This window comes from Lepidochelys kempii, chromosome 1 (assembly GCF_965140265.1).
Source record: "Lepidochelys kempii isolate rLepKem1 chromosome 1, rLepKem1.hap2, whole genome shotgun sequence".
Classification (NCBI taxonomy): Eukaryota; Metazoa; Chordata; order Testudines; family Cheloniidae; genus Lepidochelys; species Lepidochelys kempii.
The window spans coordinates 5444281-5459619 of NC_133256.1; the positions used below are offsets into that span (position 1 = coordinate 5444281).

Sequence of the window (15339 nt, forward strand, 5' to 3'; positions counted from 1 at the left end):
AATGTACTGGGCAGGTGCGGGGACTTTTGAACTTTCGTTCCTGAAAAGAAAAAGAACAGGAGACTAGATGATATTTAGAGAGACATCTTTCTGCTCTCAGTACAAATCTAGAAATTCCCAGGACCTCAAGGAAAATCAGCAAAAAAATGTCTTGGATTTATACCACCAATAGGAAGATAGGCACTGCCAGACTGGATCAGACCTACAGTCTGCCTAGTCCAGTAGCCAGTAAGGGATCCTGCAAAGGAAGGTGGAAGAAGCCTTGCAATAGGGAACTAAGATATACCCTGATCCCATGGAAAGTTTCCCCCTGACACCCACTTGTTAGACATATTTTTGTCATGTAAATCAGGAAGGTTTCGATCCCTTACAAAACGTTTTTGAAAAAAATTCTCAGTACTGTAATTGTATTTCCTGATTACTCGTTTAAACATCCCATCCTTCTTTGAATCCTGAGAAGCTGCTGGGCCCATTGATATTTTGTGGCTGGGAGTTGCACATGTGGAAGTATAACATTGTATATGAGAGGGCATGCCAAAACATGTTAGTAAGTATCTGAGGGAGCACACGTAGGGACAGTTAGCTTTTGAGGGAGCACATGTAGGGACAGTTAGCTTTTGAATGGAGAAGCAATTAAGATAGAGCCAGCACATCTAAGAAGCAGGCATCAGAATGGAAGGTGTGAAGGGCAATTAGTTAAGTTAACTGGAAGCTGTTAAAGGAGATTGTTAAGGGTGGCAGGTAATTGAAGATACGTGACTGGTCTCAGGGATCTCGAAGGGTGGTGACTAAAATCTTTTTCTTCTTTTGTCTGTAACTTCTCTGTAACTTGTTCTCCAGCAAGCTGTATAAATTAAGAGACACAAGCCCCACTCAGGGGGCTCACTTCTAAATGTATTAGCAGAGCAGCTTTGCTAATAAAACAGAGTGGTCTGATAAATTGTGAGTCTGAGTCAAACTTTGACACTAGTGACCTGGGAGTCAAAAAACACAGGTCACAGCCATCTATTCCATCCTGGACCCTTACATCTGAGACAAATGGACACAAATCTGACATCAGGAAGCATAACATTCCAAAACCAGAAGGAGAACACTTCAACCTCTCTGGCCACTCAGTAAAATATTTCAGGGCGGGAATTTTGCAACAGAAAAGCTTGAAAAACAGACTCCGACGAGAAACTGCTGAGCTTGAATTAATGTGCAAACTAGATACCATGAAATTGAGTTTGAATAGAGATGGGAGTGGCTGGGTCATTACACATATTGAATCTATTTCCTTAACTTAAGTGTCCTCACACCTTCTTGTCAACTGTCGAAATGGGCCATCTTGATTATCACTACAAAAGTTTTTTTTCTCCTGCTGATAATAGCTCATCTTAACTAATTAGCCTCTCACAGGTCGTATGGTGACTTCCAACTTATCTGCATGTGTATATCTCTATATCTTATTATATGTTCCATTCTATGCATCCGATGAAGTGACCTGTAGCCTATGAAAGCTTATGCTCTCATAAATTTGTTAGTCTCTAAGGTGCCACAAGTACTCCTGTTCTTTTTTCTGAGAAGACATGAGCTACTGATCTCCACTTTGTAAAGAGAGGTCCAGATGGGGTTGAAGGCCCAGAGCAAGGGGAGAGGGGCTGGTGAGGGAGGAGAGCGCAGTCGGGAAAGGAAACCAAGGCCGGAAGCAGCATTTACAAAGTGGTGCTGTTCATGGGGAGCCAGGGGAGCAATGGGATGGTGGCCCATAAAGAGCCGTATCGGTGGCTACCCCAAACTCAGAATTCCTGTTGATACAGTCAGTAAAGAGAAGGGACGTGGATGTTGTTTCTTGTTACACCTGGCCTTTCACTGTCCTGTCTCTGCCTAAACATCCAGGGGCCATGACAAAAGCTGCAGAGCTCTTCTGTTGTCGCAGTCCTGGCCCTTCCTGAACACTCTGGTTGCTGTATGATTCATGGGGCTGCACCAGCTGTGGACAGGGATTACTACTTGGGCAGAGACACCCACCCTTCCCTGACGCCTTCAGCCAGATTCTTGTGTCTGAGTGGTGTCAGAGACCTGATTAACACAGGAGCCCCCCGAGAACCCCTTCAGTCATCCCCTCCCCTACTGATGGCTCTGCACACTGCACACCTGCTGAGCCCTCTTCCCACAGAGGCAGAGCAGAACTATTTGTGTGAATGAGTGTCTGAGACACACGAGTCCTGCCAAGAGACTCAGGCCCAGATTTCCTCCCCTTCCCCCAATTTGTGCTGCCCCAGCTGATTGGAAAGTGGTGGAAATTCATCTCAACTCCCCCAGAGAGGCACGGCTAGCTCCTATCCCAGCCTAGCTCATGCAGTTTAGGGTGACCACCTAGTCAAAAGGTAAAAGCAAGACACATGAAGGAGTCCTGCCACCCTGTGACCCTGCCCCTACCCTTCTTCTCCTCCCTGAGGCTCCACCCACTCCTCCTCCTCTTCCTCTAAGGTCTTTGCTCCATCTCTCCCCCCAGAAGGCTTCATGCTCTGCTCCTCCTCTTCTCCTTGAGGGCCTGCCTCCTGGTCTTCCTGAAAGCGAGAGCTAAGCTGTGTTCAGAGCCTCCCAGGGATCCTGGCCCACCGTGGGGAACCACGGACCCACTATCTGCCCTTGGCATTGGGGGCAAGAGGAGGAGCAGGAGCAGGGGCCTGAAAACAGCCCCCATCCCATGACCCTGTCTCCCCACAGGTAGCAAAATGGAGTTTAGTGTCATGTGGTCTGATCACATGCCTTTGCATTCCCTGCTGAGTCATAGCTTCCATTATCCATAGGCTGTCTGGAGAAGTCTCAGGAAGGCTTTTCTCAGGTAGGGGATAAGCTTTTCCTGGGGTCTATTATTTCCCCAATGCACCAACAACCAGAATAGGCCCTTCATAACCAGCTGTCTAGACTGTAAGTATTTTGCCGACTGTGTGTAAGCCTGGTGTAGCTACACAGATAAATAGTCAATATTCATAACTTCAGATGCAAAAATAAAAAATGCATAGATGTGGGATCATCATATTCTGCTAATCAGAGCTTTTCCATAGACACCTCACAGGACCCGTTTTGTACAGGATGCGTTATAACTATGTCATAATCACATCACAATGATGACGACGGGGAAAGTGTCACAGAAGCCTCCTCAGCTGCCCTGGAACCTTCATGGCACATGTAAAAAGGTCAAGTTCTTCAAGAAGAGACAACGTGGTAGCAGACGGGGTGGGGGAGGGTACTGGGTTGCAGTCACAGGGGCAAGGGAGGCTCAGTCTTGTCCAGGAGCGGGGGATCTTGGAAGCCATTACCACCCAGAGGAGGTCAGCCCAGCCCTCAGGCTGCTCTAAACTCCACTGAGGCAGGGGGAGAACAGGCCAGCGAATCAAACCTCTCTAACTGGCTCCGTGCCATCCCTGCTCTCTGCGGCCCACGGGGGAGCTCTGCTGGCGCAGCAGACAATCCAGCCGGGCCTGTCACCATTCAGGAGTCTGGAAGGCTGGTCCTGTGGTCTGGGCACGGCTCTGCAATGCCATGCAAGAGAACGGGGTTTGATTCCCTTACTGTGGGCAAGCTGTTGGCTGTCTGAGCCTCTGCTCAGGTGTATACTAGCCCTGCCCTGTCTCACAGCGGTGGCAGGAGGATAAATACATTTAAGGTGCTCAGGTACTCTGAGACCCAAAGATCAGGGTACTGTCAGGGTTCCACAGAGCAACACCTCAGACATTTGTGTATAAAAGGCCTCTTACCACAGCCTCCTGTGACAGCTGGCTTCTGGGAAGCCCTGTAACTCCAGACCCTTGGTGTCTGTGGCAGATGTGGGGATGCTTGGGGCTGATGGTGAGGGGTAGGTATTGGATCTCTGAGGGGAGCGATGGAGTGTCACAGGGATGCCGGGAGTTCCAGCACAATCACGGGAACAGTGTTTGTAAGCCATTGAGGCCGAATCAGTCTAACAGCCAAACAATGGAGCAAGTGCCACTGGGGCCTCATCTTAGATATTTTGCTGAGAGAAAATGGTCTCAGGGCAAAGGTCAGCTCACTCCTTGGCCCTGAAACATCGACATGGCTGAGCACTATGGTGTCTGGGCCCAAGCTCACACAGGTGGCACCAAAGGTTGCTTTCACAAGAATGGAGTAAACAGATGGGAAGATGCTCTCAGAGACACAGGGAAAGTAGGATGTGTCCCAAAGCTCCTTGGTTTCCCTAAAGAATGTAAGAGGACCATTTTCTCCAATGCTTTGTGCTGTTTCCTAATCAACCTACTAGTTTTAAGGAGGGTGGGGGTGAGTCTATAGCTCTGGTCACAAGCATCCCAAATGGAAGAGACTGAGGTGTCCAATCAGATCTGCTTGGTGATAAGCGTTTAGCACAGATGGGGTATTGTTCCAAGCTCAAAAAGTGGGACAATTGTAAGACTCCCCCCAAGCCAGGAAAGGACCTGGTTGAGAGGGTGCAGAGATGATATATCCCGGTTTTATTGTGGCAGTCCCAATTTTTCTTGGCCAGCGTCTATCGTTGAGTGCCTGTCAGCATTCAAAGGAGCAACTTGTTCAAGTTGCAGCCAAGGTACAATCCACTCAAGACAATGATTCAAAGCTCTGGTCTACACAAAGAATTTAGGTGGGATTTAGCAACCTTAAATCAGTTTGGCCCTGCACCCATTCACACTACAAAACCATTTTTTTCCTGACTTTAAGGGCTCTTAAAACTGGTTTCTGCACTCCTCCCCAACGAGTGGTTTAGCACTGAAGTCGACCTTGCTGGGTCCAATTTGGGGAAGTGTGGACGCAATTTGACAGTATTGTCCTCCGGGAGCTATCCCAGAGTGCTCCATTGTCATCGATCCGCACAGCACTCTCAACTCAGATGCACTGGCCAAGTAGACAGGAAAAGCCTCGCAAACTTTTGAATTTCATTTCTTGTTTGGCCAGTGTGGCGAGCTGATCAGCACAGGTGACTATGCAGTCCCAGAATCACAAAAGAGCTCCAGCATGGACTGAACAGGAGGTACTGGATCTGATTGCTGTATGGGGAGATGAATCCGTGCTAAAACTCCATTCTAAAAGACAAAATGACAAAACATTTGAAAAATTCTCCAAGGGTATGAAGGACAGAGGCTAGAACAGGGACCCGCAGCAGTGCCACGTGAAACTTAAGGAGCTCAGGCAAGCCTACCAAAGAACCAGAAAGGCAAAGGGCTGCTCTGGGTCAGAGCCCCAGACATGTCGCTTCTATGATGAGCTGCATGCCATTCTAGGGAGTGCCCCTCCAGCTAGCCCAGCCCTGTGCATGGACTCCATCAATGGACTCTCACACAACAGGGATGCGGATTTGGGGGATGAGGAAGATGATGATGGGGAGGAGGTTGAAGCACAGTAAGCAAGCGGAGAAGCCATTTTCCCTTACAGCCAGGAACTGTTTCATCTCCATCCCAGAGGCTATCAAAGATTAGAAGCTGAAATAAACCGCACTTTTGATGAAATTTTCTCTGAGCTCTTGCGGGCCTCCCACTGAAAAAACTTGCAGGCTGAAAGAACTCAGCACAATGCCTTGAGGGAGACAATGTCAGAGTCCAGGAAAGCACAAATCAATGCGAGGACAGGAGGGACAAGCGAGAGGATAGATGGCATCAGCGTGATGAGAGGAGGCAGGATGCAATGCTGAGGCGACTGGAGGATCAAATTAATATGCTCTGGCATATGAATGAGGTGCAGAAAAGGCAGCAGGAGCACAGACCACCGCTTCAGACCCTGTGTAACCAACTGCCCTGCTCCCCAAGTTCCATACCCACCTCACCCAGACGCCCAAGAACATGGTGGAGAGTCCATCCAGACACCCAACCACTCCACCCCAGAGGACTGCCCAAGCGACAGAAAGCTGGCATTCAATAAGTTTTGAAGTACAGTGTCGCCTTGTCCTTCCGTCCTCCCCTAGCGAAAGATTTGGCCTCCTGCCGTTTGCCATTGGCCATGATGGGAGTTAAAGCTGGTGTTCAGTAAGTCAAGCAGCTGAGGCTCCCTGTTGGCCAAGTGGGCCCCAGGGGAAGATGCCAGCAGGCTTCATAAAGGGAGATGCCTCCCGTTCTGAACAGATACTGCCTGCAGCCTGTGCAGCCTTGCCGATGACTCCTTGTCGTTTAGGGTGAAGACCTCGAGTGTCAGCGGCTCCTCTTCTAGCAGGAATTGGGTACGTTGGCAGGTTTCACTCTCTTTAAAATGCGAAGCGAATTGGAAAGGCTGGAAGCTGTTTCCATTGGCAGGTGTTCTGTTCAGCAGCAGAGGACTCAACAGGGCTGTTAGGGGTCACTCAGTGATGGGGCTGGAGGACAGGCAGCACTAGGTAGCTTGGAAACCCCTCCCCCACATCTGCCCATGCTGGGTGGTGGGTTGTTTCAAGCTACACAGAAATCTGACATTCAAAGTGAGCTCGAACTGTTAAAATCCTGATGCTCCATGTCCGGATTTTTCAAGGGGTCATGTTTCTAGAGGTGCCGTGTGCTCTGGGCTATAACGGGGTTGAAAAAAGAACTAGATAAGTTCATGGAGGACAGGTCCATCAATGGCTATTAGCAGGTTGGGCAGGGATGGTGTCCCTGGTCTCTGTTTGCCAGAAGCTGGGAATGAGTGACAGGGGATGGATCACTTGGTGATTCCCTGTTCTGGTCATTCCCTCTGCGGCACCTGGCGTTGGCCACTGTCAGAAGACGGGACACTGGGCTAGATGGACCTTTGGTCTGACCCAGTATGGCTGTTCTTGTTTTTATGTTCTTATCGGCCCAATTCTGCCGGTGGCTGAGCGAGATGAGACCCCATGGAATATCAGTGACTAGTTCACAAATCACCTCAGGTATATTTGCTGCTGGAAATTTATTCAGTAAAAGCATTTTCAAAGGTTTTATTCTCTGGCTCGATTGTGAAAGCAGGAATTGAGAGCTGCGTTGTTCTATAGTAAGAGGTCTGATAGGGCATATTTCTTTTTCCTGACTGGCTGAGGGCTCCAATGTTTCTGCCCTGTAGATACCCCTCAGAGCTGCAGGGATACTGCCATCTCTACCCCCACTCTGGCCTCTGAGTGCCAGACATCAGACCTTGTAGTTTTCCCTCTCCTGGGCTGGAATCACGTGATCCTCACACTCTCAGGCTGGGCTCTGGGCTACCACACACTGCGGGTCCACCGGGCTGGCCCTGCAGGTCTGAGTGCGTTTGGCACCTGTGGCTCTTCCCTCTGGGAGTCTGTGACCAGTGGTGAGAGGAGTGACCAGCCAGCCTTCTTGCCCCCAAATACTGTTTGATCTGAAGAGAAGGAAGAAAGTGTAACATGGGAGAATAAGAGGGTTTTTTTAAACGATGGTCTGTACACGTCTCTGAGTCCAAGCCCTCCCACTCTGTTGGGGAGCCAGGCAGGCTGAGAGCCTTTAGACTTCCCCAGCTGTGTCTGTGCCTGTCAGCCTGAAGAGCTTCTGAGCAACAGCTGCCCCCCCTCTGGACAGACTCCCAGTGCTGGCAAAACAAGCTGTGTAACGTGGCTGGAGCCTGGAAATAGGCTCGTCCCAGCTTGTTGCTCCTGTGTTGTCTCTCAACCTTCCTGAAGTGCTCACTGAGCGATGGCTTTTCTTGAGCTGTTGCTTCTCTTCCTGCTTCTTTTTTATTAGCCTGCTGGTAAACTAAGATGAGCCAGACGAGTTTCTCCTAATATAGGTGGAGCACAAACATCCCAACACTTAACCCAATACAGCTCTACAGCAAACATCCCCAGAATTGGGTTTAACCCACACATTCATTATGGCAGCTCAGCTCCATAGATGTCACAGTGCCGTTCCCAGTGCTCCGCATTTTATGAATACAGGACACAGGCAGCCAGTGAGCAATAGGCTACTTTCCTGTGGGAAATGAGGTTCCATTTCCCTGAATACTCATACACTTGACTTTGAAATCCACGTCCGGCAAGCTCTCATCATGGCTGAATCACAGGTGCTGGGGTTACCTGGTGCTAGTGAGTGAAAGCTCAAGGAATGAATAATTTCTATAGCAATCCCAATGCTTGTTCCTACTCCGGAGACAGGCTACAGACTGACAGAACAGAAGCTGAGGAGACCCAGTCAGCTATTAAACCAGGGACAGAGGAGCGACTAGACATTTGTTTGCTGCCAAGGGACTGAATGAGGGCTGAGATGCTGTCATTTTTTCAGGTTCTGAAGAAATCCAGATGACATAAAGTAGGTTTTAAGTCCCACTCTAACCTGAGAAAACATCTCGGAAAGCAGATCAGAAGGGAAAGAATGGGTTGGCAGGAGTGTACTAAAGTACAGGTATGCAAATGGAATGCCAAAACTTTTCATCATAATACAAATATTACAAACCAAAGTTTCATAACATGCATCTCTAGCCAAAGCTGGCAGTAGAGTTGTTGGAATCGCTATAGGAAGGAGCACTGGTAACAGTTGGGGAAGAAATTATCTGATAAGGATTTGTGATGCCCCTATTGCAGGATAATTGTATGCGCTAAGAAGGATGGGAAAGGGTCATCTTAGTGGGTGGCCAACAGGGAATATGGCAGCAAGAGAGTATCTGAAGGCCCCTGATTATCCAGCTACTTCCACTTAAATTTCCCCTAACCGCAATAAGTCTGTTATAACCCATGGCTTACTCTTAACCGCACTTGGACTATGATTTACCCTCAAAACTGGCTTAAACTGGAAAAATTACTTATCACTGCAATATGTATGATTTTGTCCTTACAAGACATTGTTGGAAGGGTCTGTGGAAAAGTACCCATGCAGAAGTGTATTGTTTGAAAATGCCACCGAAAACCCTGGATAAGTCTGTTAAAGTGTATGGAAAACAGAGCAGCTTCCCACCCTGTGTGGGGCTATGCTAACTCTCCTGCTTGCATAAAATAAAAAAGCCTCAGGCAATTCTGATTCCTAAAACAAAGTGTGGTTCATTTTCCATGACACAGTTAATGGCCTTTGTTTTAGAAACTATTTCAGAAGTATTCCACATCCTGGTTGCAATGGGTTTGTGCTATTAATTGTTTTGTTCAGTGAACCATCTTACAATACTGTCTCCTAGTAACTGACAAGAAGCTGTTTCTAACACATACATTAAGGTCCTGAATTCATTCACTCTGCAAGACTTGTGAAAGGCTTTCCAAACAGCCCTGAGAGTACAGAACCGCTGGCCTGTGTTACTGCAAAGAGCAGAGCCGAGGTGCAGCAAAGGGGAGTGCAATAGAGGTTGTACATAATTTACACCCATCAACTGTTACGCACTCATGGTTGAAGTAACTTGCTCACTCAGCTGGATATTAGTGCACAACTAGTGTTTCCATTATTCACCCATTTGTGAAGCCAACCCTTCCCCCTAGCTGAAGTAACTGTCAGTTATATCTTGTAACTTGCCTGATATCCACAGATCCTTGCACGGGGAGATGATGCAGTTCCTGTGAGGGTGAAGAGACTCTTGTTGGATGATTGAATTCTCTGGAATCAGTCAATGCTGACCAGGCAAAGCACTTCAATTTCTCTTGGAGGGATTCTTGAGAGTCAGGGTGTATCACCAAGAGCATTTGGTAAGGGAGAGTTAACAGAGTTCGGTTCTGATCGAATTTACACATATATATCTGGAGTAATGCAGTTGAAGTCACTGTCATTGAATTCAGAACCTGGCCCTGCGAATTGATCCCATGTGCTACAAAGAGGCAGTGGCAGAATTTTGACTCTGAGGAGTTGTCATAAACATATAGCTGAGAGTAACCTAGAATTCCTCCTTACCTGTAAGGGGTTAAGAAGCTCAAATAACCTGGTTGGCACCTGAGCAAAAGGATCAATGGGGAAAGAAGATATTTTCAATTCGGGGTTGGGGGGTGAAGAAGGCTTTGTTTGTGGTCTGTGTTGTGTGTTCTCTGGGGAAGCGGAGAAGCATCAGGTCAGAAAACTGCTTCTCCTAAAGTCATCTTAAAATGAGTCTCAGTATTGCAAAAAAAGTAAATAAGGCAAGGTGTGTTAGGTTATCTTTTGTTTTTAGCTTGTGAATTTTCCCTATGCTTAGAGGAACATTTATCCCTGTTTTCTGTAACTTTAAAGTTTGACCTAGAGGGGAATCCTCTGTGTTTTGAATCTGATTACCCTGTAAAGTTACCTTCCACCCTGATTTTACAGAGGTGCTTCTTTTACTTCTTTATAATAATGTTCTGTTTTTGAAGAATCTGGTTTACGTATTTGGTTGGTAGATTATTCTCAAGGCTCCCCGGGAAAGGGGGTGACGGGACTCGGGGGGATATTTTAAGAAAACAGGAACTCCAAGTGGTCCTTTTCCTGAATCTTTCTCTAACTCACTTGGTGGTGGCAGCAGCACCCATCCAAGGACAAGGAAGGATTTGTGCCTTGGGAAAGTTTTTAACCAGAGCTGGTAGAACTAAGCTTCGGGGGTCCTTCATGCGGGTCCCCACATCTGTACTGTCGAGTTCAGAGTAGGGAAGGAACCTTGACAGGAGTGGAGAAAGTGAAAAAGAATGTATATAATGAGGCAATGAAACACATTTACAAATAGCTTCAATGGAGGACAGATAATACAACGACCGCTTTCACCATGCACTTGCAATGTGTTCATGCACGAGTCATGATACAATGGGCCACACTCAGAAGTGAAGGGCCAGAAAGGGTGACTGTGTGAAAGTTACAACTGTAAAATCACAGTTATCAAATAGGCTGCGGAACTCCCAGCCACAAGATATCATTGGGGATCAGAGCATAGTAGGATTGAAAGAGGGACTCGCTGCTTCTCAGGGTAATTGGAAAAAAACAATTTCATTAGTGAGCAATTTAAAAAAAAAAGGCTTGGAAGGGCTCTAAACCCTCCTGATTTATACCACAAAATATGGCTAACTTGTGGTTGTCAGGGGGAAACTTTCCCTGGGCGCTGGTCATCTCATAGCTCCCTATTGCAGGGTTTCTTCCACCTGCCCCTAAAGCTTCTGGAACTGACCACTGGATAGTGCACTAGATGGACTCAGGTCTGATCCAGTCTAGCAATGCCTATCTTCCCATTAATTGGGTAAATCAAAGAGTATGTTTTTACTGATCTTTCTTCATCTCCTGGGAGTCTCTAGACTTGCACTCAGAGCAGAAAGATGTCTAGTTAAATATCAGCTAGTCTCCTGTTCTTTTTCCTTTCAGGAAGGAACCCTGAAAACTCCTTGAACCTGCCCAGTCCATTATGTCAGCTGTCAATGATACCAAGTTCCAATTTACAATTTTCCTTCTCACCGGAATACCTGGAAAGGAAGATGTCTATCTCTGGATCTCTATCCCCTTCTGCTTAATGTATGTTATTTCAATAGTAGGAAATTCAGTCATTCTGTTCATTATAAAAACAGATCCAAGCCTCCATGAGCCCATGTATATTTTCCTTTCCATGTTGTCCATCACAGACCTTGGCTTATCAATATCCACCATACCGACGATACTGGGCATGTTCTTGTTCAACTCTAGGGAGATCAGCCTTGATGCCTGTTTTGCCCAGCTGTTCTTCATCCACTTGCTTCAAAGTATGGAATCCTCCTTCCTCTTGTTGATGGCCTTTGACCGCTTCATTGCAATCTGTAACCCACTGAGATATGCCTCCATCTTAACTCCATGGAGGTTATCCAAAATGGGACTGCTGTGTGTGCTAAGAGGGATAGTCGTAGTATTACCACTCCCTTTTCTGCTGAAACGGTTCCAATACTGTCGAACTAATATTCTCTCCCATTCCTACTGTGTACATCAGGAAGTCATGAACATGGCTTGTTCGGATATCACAGTCAACAATGTCTATGGCTTGTCTACTCTACTCTTAACCATTGGGTTGGACTCATTGCTCATCTTCCTCTCTTATGTGATGATCTTCAAAACAGTGCTGAATGTCGTGTCCCATGCGGAGTGTCTCAGGGCCTTGAACACCTGCGTTTCCCACCTCTGTGCCGTCCTGCTCTTCTACCTACCAGAGATCGGCTTGTCTGTGATACACAGATTTGGGAATAGCTCTTCTCACTTGTTTCAGTTTGTCCTGGGCTACTTCTATCTGCTGGTCCCACCCCTAATGAACCCCATTGTGTACAGCATGAAAAGCAAACAACTTCGTGCAAGGATAATCAGGGTGTTCATCAACTGAAGGGTCAGTTCCTCCCACTGCTCCCATACTAGTGACCTGGGAGTGAAAAAACACAGGCTACAGCCATCTATTCCTTCCTGGACTCTTACATCTGAGACAAAGGGACACAAATCTGACATCAGGAATCATAACATTCAACAACCGGAAGGAGAACACTTCAACCTCTCTGGCCACTCAGTAAAAGATTTAAGGGTGGGAATTTTGCAACAGAAAAGCTTGAAAAACAGACTCCGATGAGAAACTGCTGACCTTGAATGTATGTGCAAACTAGATACTATGAACTTGAGTTTGAATAGAGATGGGAGTGGCTGGGTCATTACACATATTGAATCTATTTCCTTAACTTAAGTATCCTCACACCTTCTTGTAAACTGTCAAAATGGGCCATCTTGATGATCACTACAAAAAGTTTTTTTCTCCTGCTGATAATAGCTCATCTTAACTAATTAGCCTCTCACAGGTCGTATGGTGACTTCCAACTTATATGTATGTATATATCTATATATATATATATCTTACTATATGTTTCATTCTATGCATCTGATGAAGTGGCGAAAGCTTATGCTCTAATAAATTTGTTAGTTTCTAAGGTGCCACAAGTACTCCTGTTCTTTTTATCTGAGAAGACATGAGCTACTGATCTCCACTTTTTAGAGAGAGGTCCAGATGGGGTCTAAGACCCAGAGCAAGGGGAGAGGGGCTGATGAGGGAGGAGAGCCCAGTCGGGAAAGGAAACCAAGGCCGGAAGAAGCATTTACAAAGTGACGCTGTTCATGGAGAGCCAAGGGAGCAGTGGGATGTTGGCCCATAAAGAGCTGTATCGGTGGCTACTCCAAACTCAGAATTCCTGTTGATACAGTCAGTAAAGAGAAGAGACGTGCATGTTGTTTCCAGTTACACCTGGCCTGTCCCTGTACCATCTCTGCCTAAACATCCAGGGGCCATGAGAAAAGCTGCAGAGCTCTTCTCTTGTTGCAGTCCTGGCCCTTCCTGAGCGCTCTGGGTGCTGCATGATTCATGGGGCTGCACCAGCTGTAGACAGGGGCTACTACTTGGGCAGAGACACCCACCCTTCCCCGACGCCTTCAGCCAGATTCTTGTGTGTGAGTGGTGTCAGAGACTTGATTTACACAGAAGCCCCAGGAGAAGCCATTCAGGCATCCACTCCCCTACTGATAGCTATGCACACCTGCTGAGCCCTCTTCCCACAGAGGCAGAGCAGAACTATTTGTGTGAGTGAAGGTCTGACACACACTAGTCCTGCCAAGAGACTCAGGCCCAGTTTCTCTCTCCTTCCCCCGATTTGTGCTGCCCCAGCTGATTGGAAAGGGGTGGAAATGCATCTCAACTCCCACAGAGAGGCACGGCTAGCTCCTATCCCAGCCTAGCTCATGCAGTTTAGGGTGACCACCTAGTCAAAAGGTAAAAGCAAGACACATGCAGGAGTCCTGCCTCCCTGTAACCCTGCCCTTCTTCTCCCCCCTGAGGCTCCACCCACTCCTCCTCCTCTTCCTCTCAGGCCTTTGCTCCATCTTTCCCCCCACAAGGCTTCATGCTCTGCTCCTCCTCTTCTCCTTGAGGGCCCGCCTCCTGGTCTTCCTGCAAGATAGATCTAGGCTGTGTTAAGAGCCACCCAGGGACCCTGGCCCACTATGGGAACTACGGACCCCCTATCTACCCTGGGCATGGGGGGGCAAGAGGAGGAGCAGGAGCAGGGGATTGAAAACAGCCCCCATCCCATGATCCTGACGCCCCACAGGTAGTCCATGCAATGGGATCTCAAGGGAGACTTCAATCCCCTTGTCAAGGTTCCTCCCCCACTCTGAACTCTAGGGTACAGATGTGGAGACCTGCATGAAACACCGCCTAAGCTTATCTTTACCAGCTTAGGTCAAAACTTCCCCAAAGTACAAAATATTGCACCCTTTGTCCTTGGATTGGCCACTACCACCACCAAACTAATACTGGTTACTGGGGAAGAGTTGTTTGGACGCGTCTTTCCCCACCAAAATACTTCCCAAAACCTTGCACCCCACTTTCTGGGCAAGGTTTTGTAAAAAGCCTCACCAATTTGCCTAGGTGACTACAGACCCAGACCCTTGGATCTGAGAAAAATGAAAAAGCATTCAGTTTCCTTACAGGAAGACTTTTAATAAAAATAGAAGTAAATAGAAATAAAGAAATCCCCCCTGTAAAATAAGGATGGTAGATATCTTACAGGGTAATTAGATTCAAAAACATAGACAACCCCTCTAGGCAAAACCTGAAGTTACAAAAAAGATACACAGACAGAAATAGTTATTCTATTCAGCACAGTTCTTTTCTCAGCTATTTAAAGAAATCATAATCTAACACGTACCTAGCCAGATTACTTACCAAAAGTTTTAAGACTCCATTCCTGGTCTATCCCCGGAAGAAACCAGCATATAGACAGACACACAGACCCTTTGTTTCTCTCCCTCCTCCCAGCTTTTCAAAGTATGTTGTCTCCTCATTGGTCATTTTGGTCAGGTGCCAGCAATGTTACCTTTAGCTTCTTAAGCCTTTACAGGCGAGAGGAGCTTTCCCCTGGCCAGGAAGGATTTCAAAGGGGTTTACCCTTCCCTTTATAGTTATGACACAGGGGGTGTCATAACTATAAAGGGAAGGGTAAACCCCTTTAAAAACCCTCCTGGCCACAGGAAAAATCCTCTCACCTGTAAAGGCTTAAGAAGCTAAGGGTAACCTCTCTGGCATCTGATCAAAATGAGCAATGAGGAGACAAGATACATTCAAAAGCTGGGAGGAGGGAGGAAAAAAACGGGTCTGGGTCTGTCTGGGTGAGGCTTTTGCCGGGGACAGAACAGGAATGGAGTCCTAGAACTTTTAATAAGTAATCTAGTTAGGTATGTGTTAGATTGTAATTTCTTTAAATGGCTGAGAACATAGCTCTGCTGAATAGAATGAATATTCCTATCTGTGTGTCTTTTTTGTAACTTAAGGTATTGCCTAGAGGGATTCTCTATGTTTTGAATCTAATTACCCTGTAAGGTATTTACTATCCTGATTTTACAGAGATGATTCTTTTTTACTTCTATTAAAAGTCTTCTTGTAAGGAAACTGAATGCTTTTTCATTGTTCTAAGGGTTTGGGTCTGTGGTCACCTATGCAAATCGGTGAGGATTTTTACGAAACATTCCCCAGGAA

General features: G+C 46.9%; 1 protein-coding gene across 1 annotated transcript; it reads left to right on the forward strand.

Annotated features, from left to right (window-relative positions):
- The first annotated feature begins 11217 nt into the window (after positions 1–11217).
- Positions 11218–12153, forward strand: LOC140896877 (olfactory receptor 51G2-like). The gene has a single exon (XM_073308982.1). The coding sequence runs from the start codon at positions 11218–11220 to the stop codon at positions 12151–12153; it is 936 nt and encodes a 311-aa protein (XP_073165083.1).
- The last annotated feature ends 3186 nt before the right edge of the window (positions 12154–15339 follow it).

Excerpts from the sequence above, each read along its gene's own strand:
- LOC140896877 (XM_073308982.1), top strand. The coding sequence starts at position 11,218 with ATGTCAGCTGTCAATGATACCAAGTTCCAATTTACAATTTTCCTTCTC.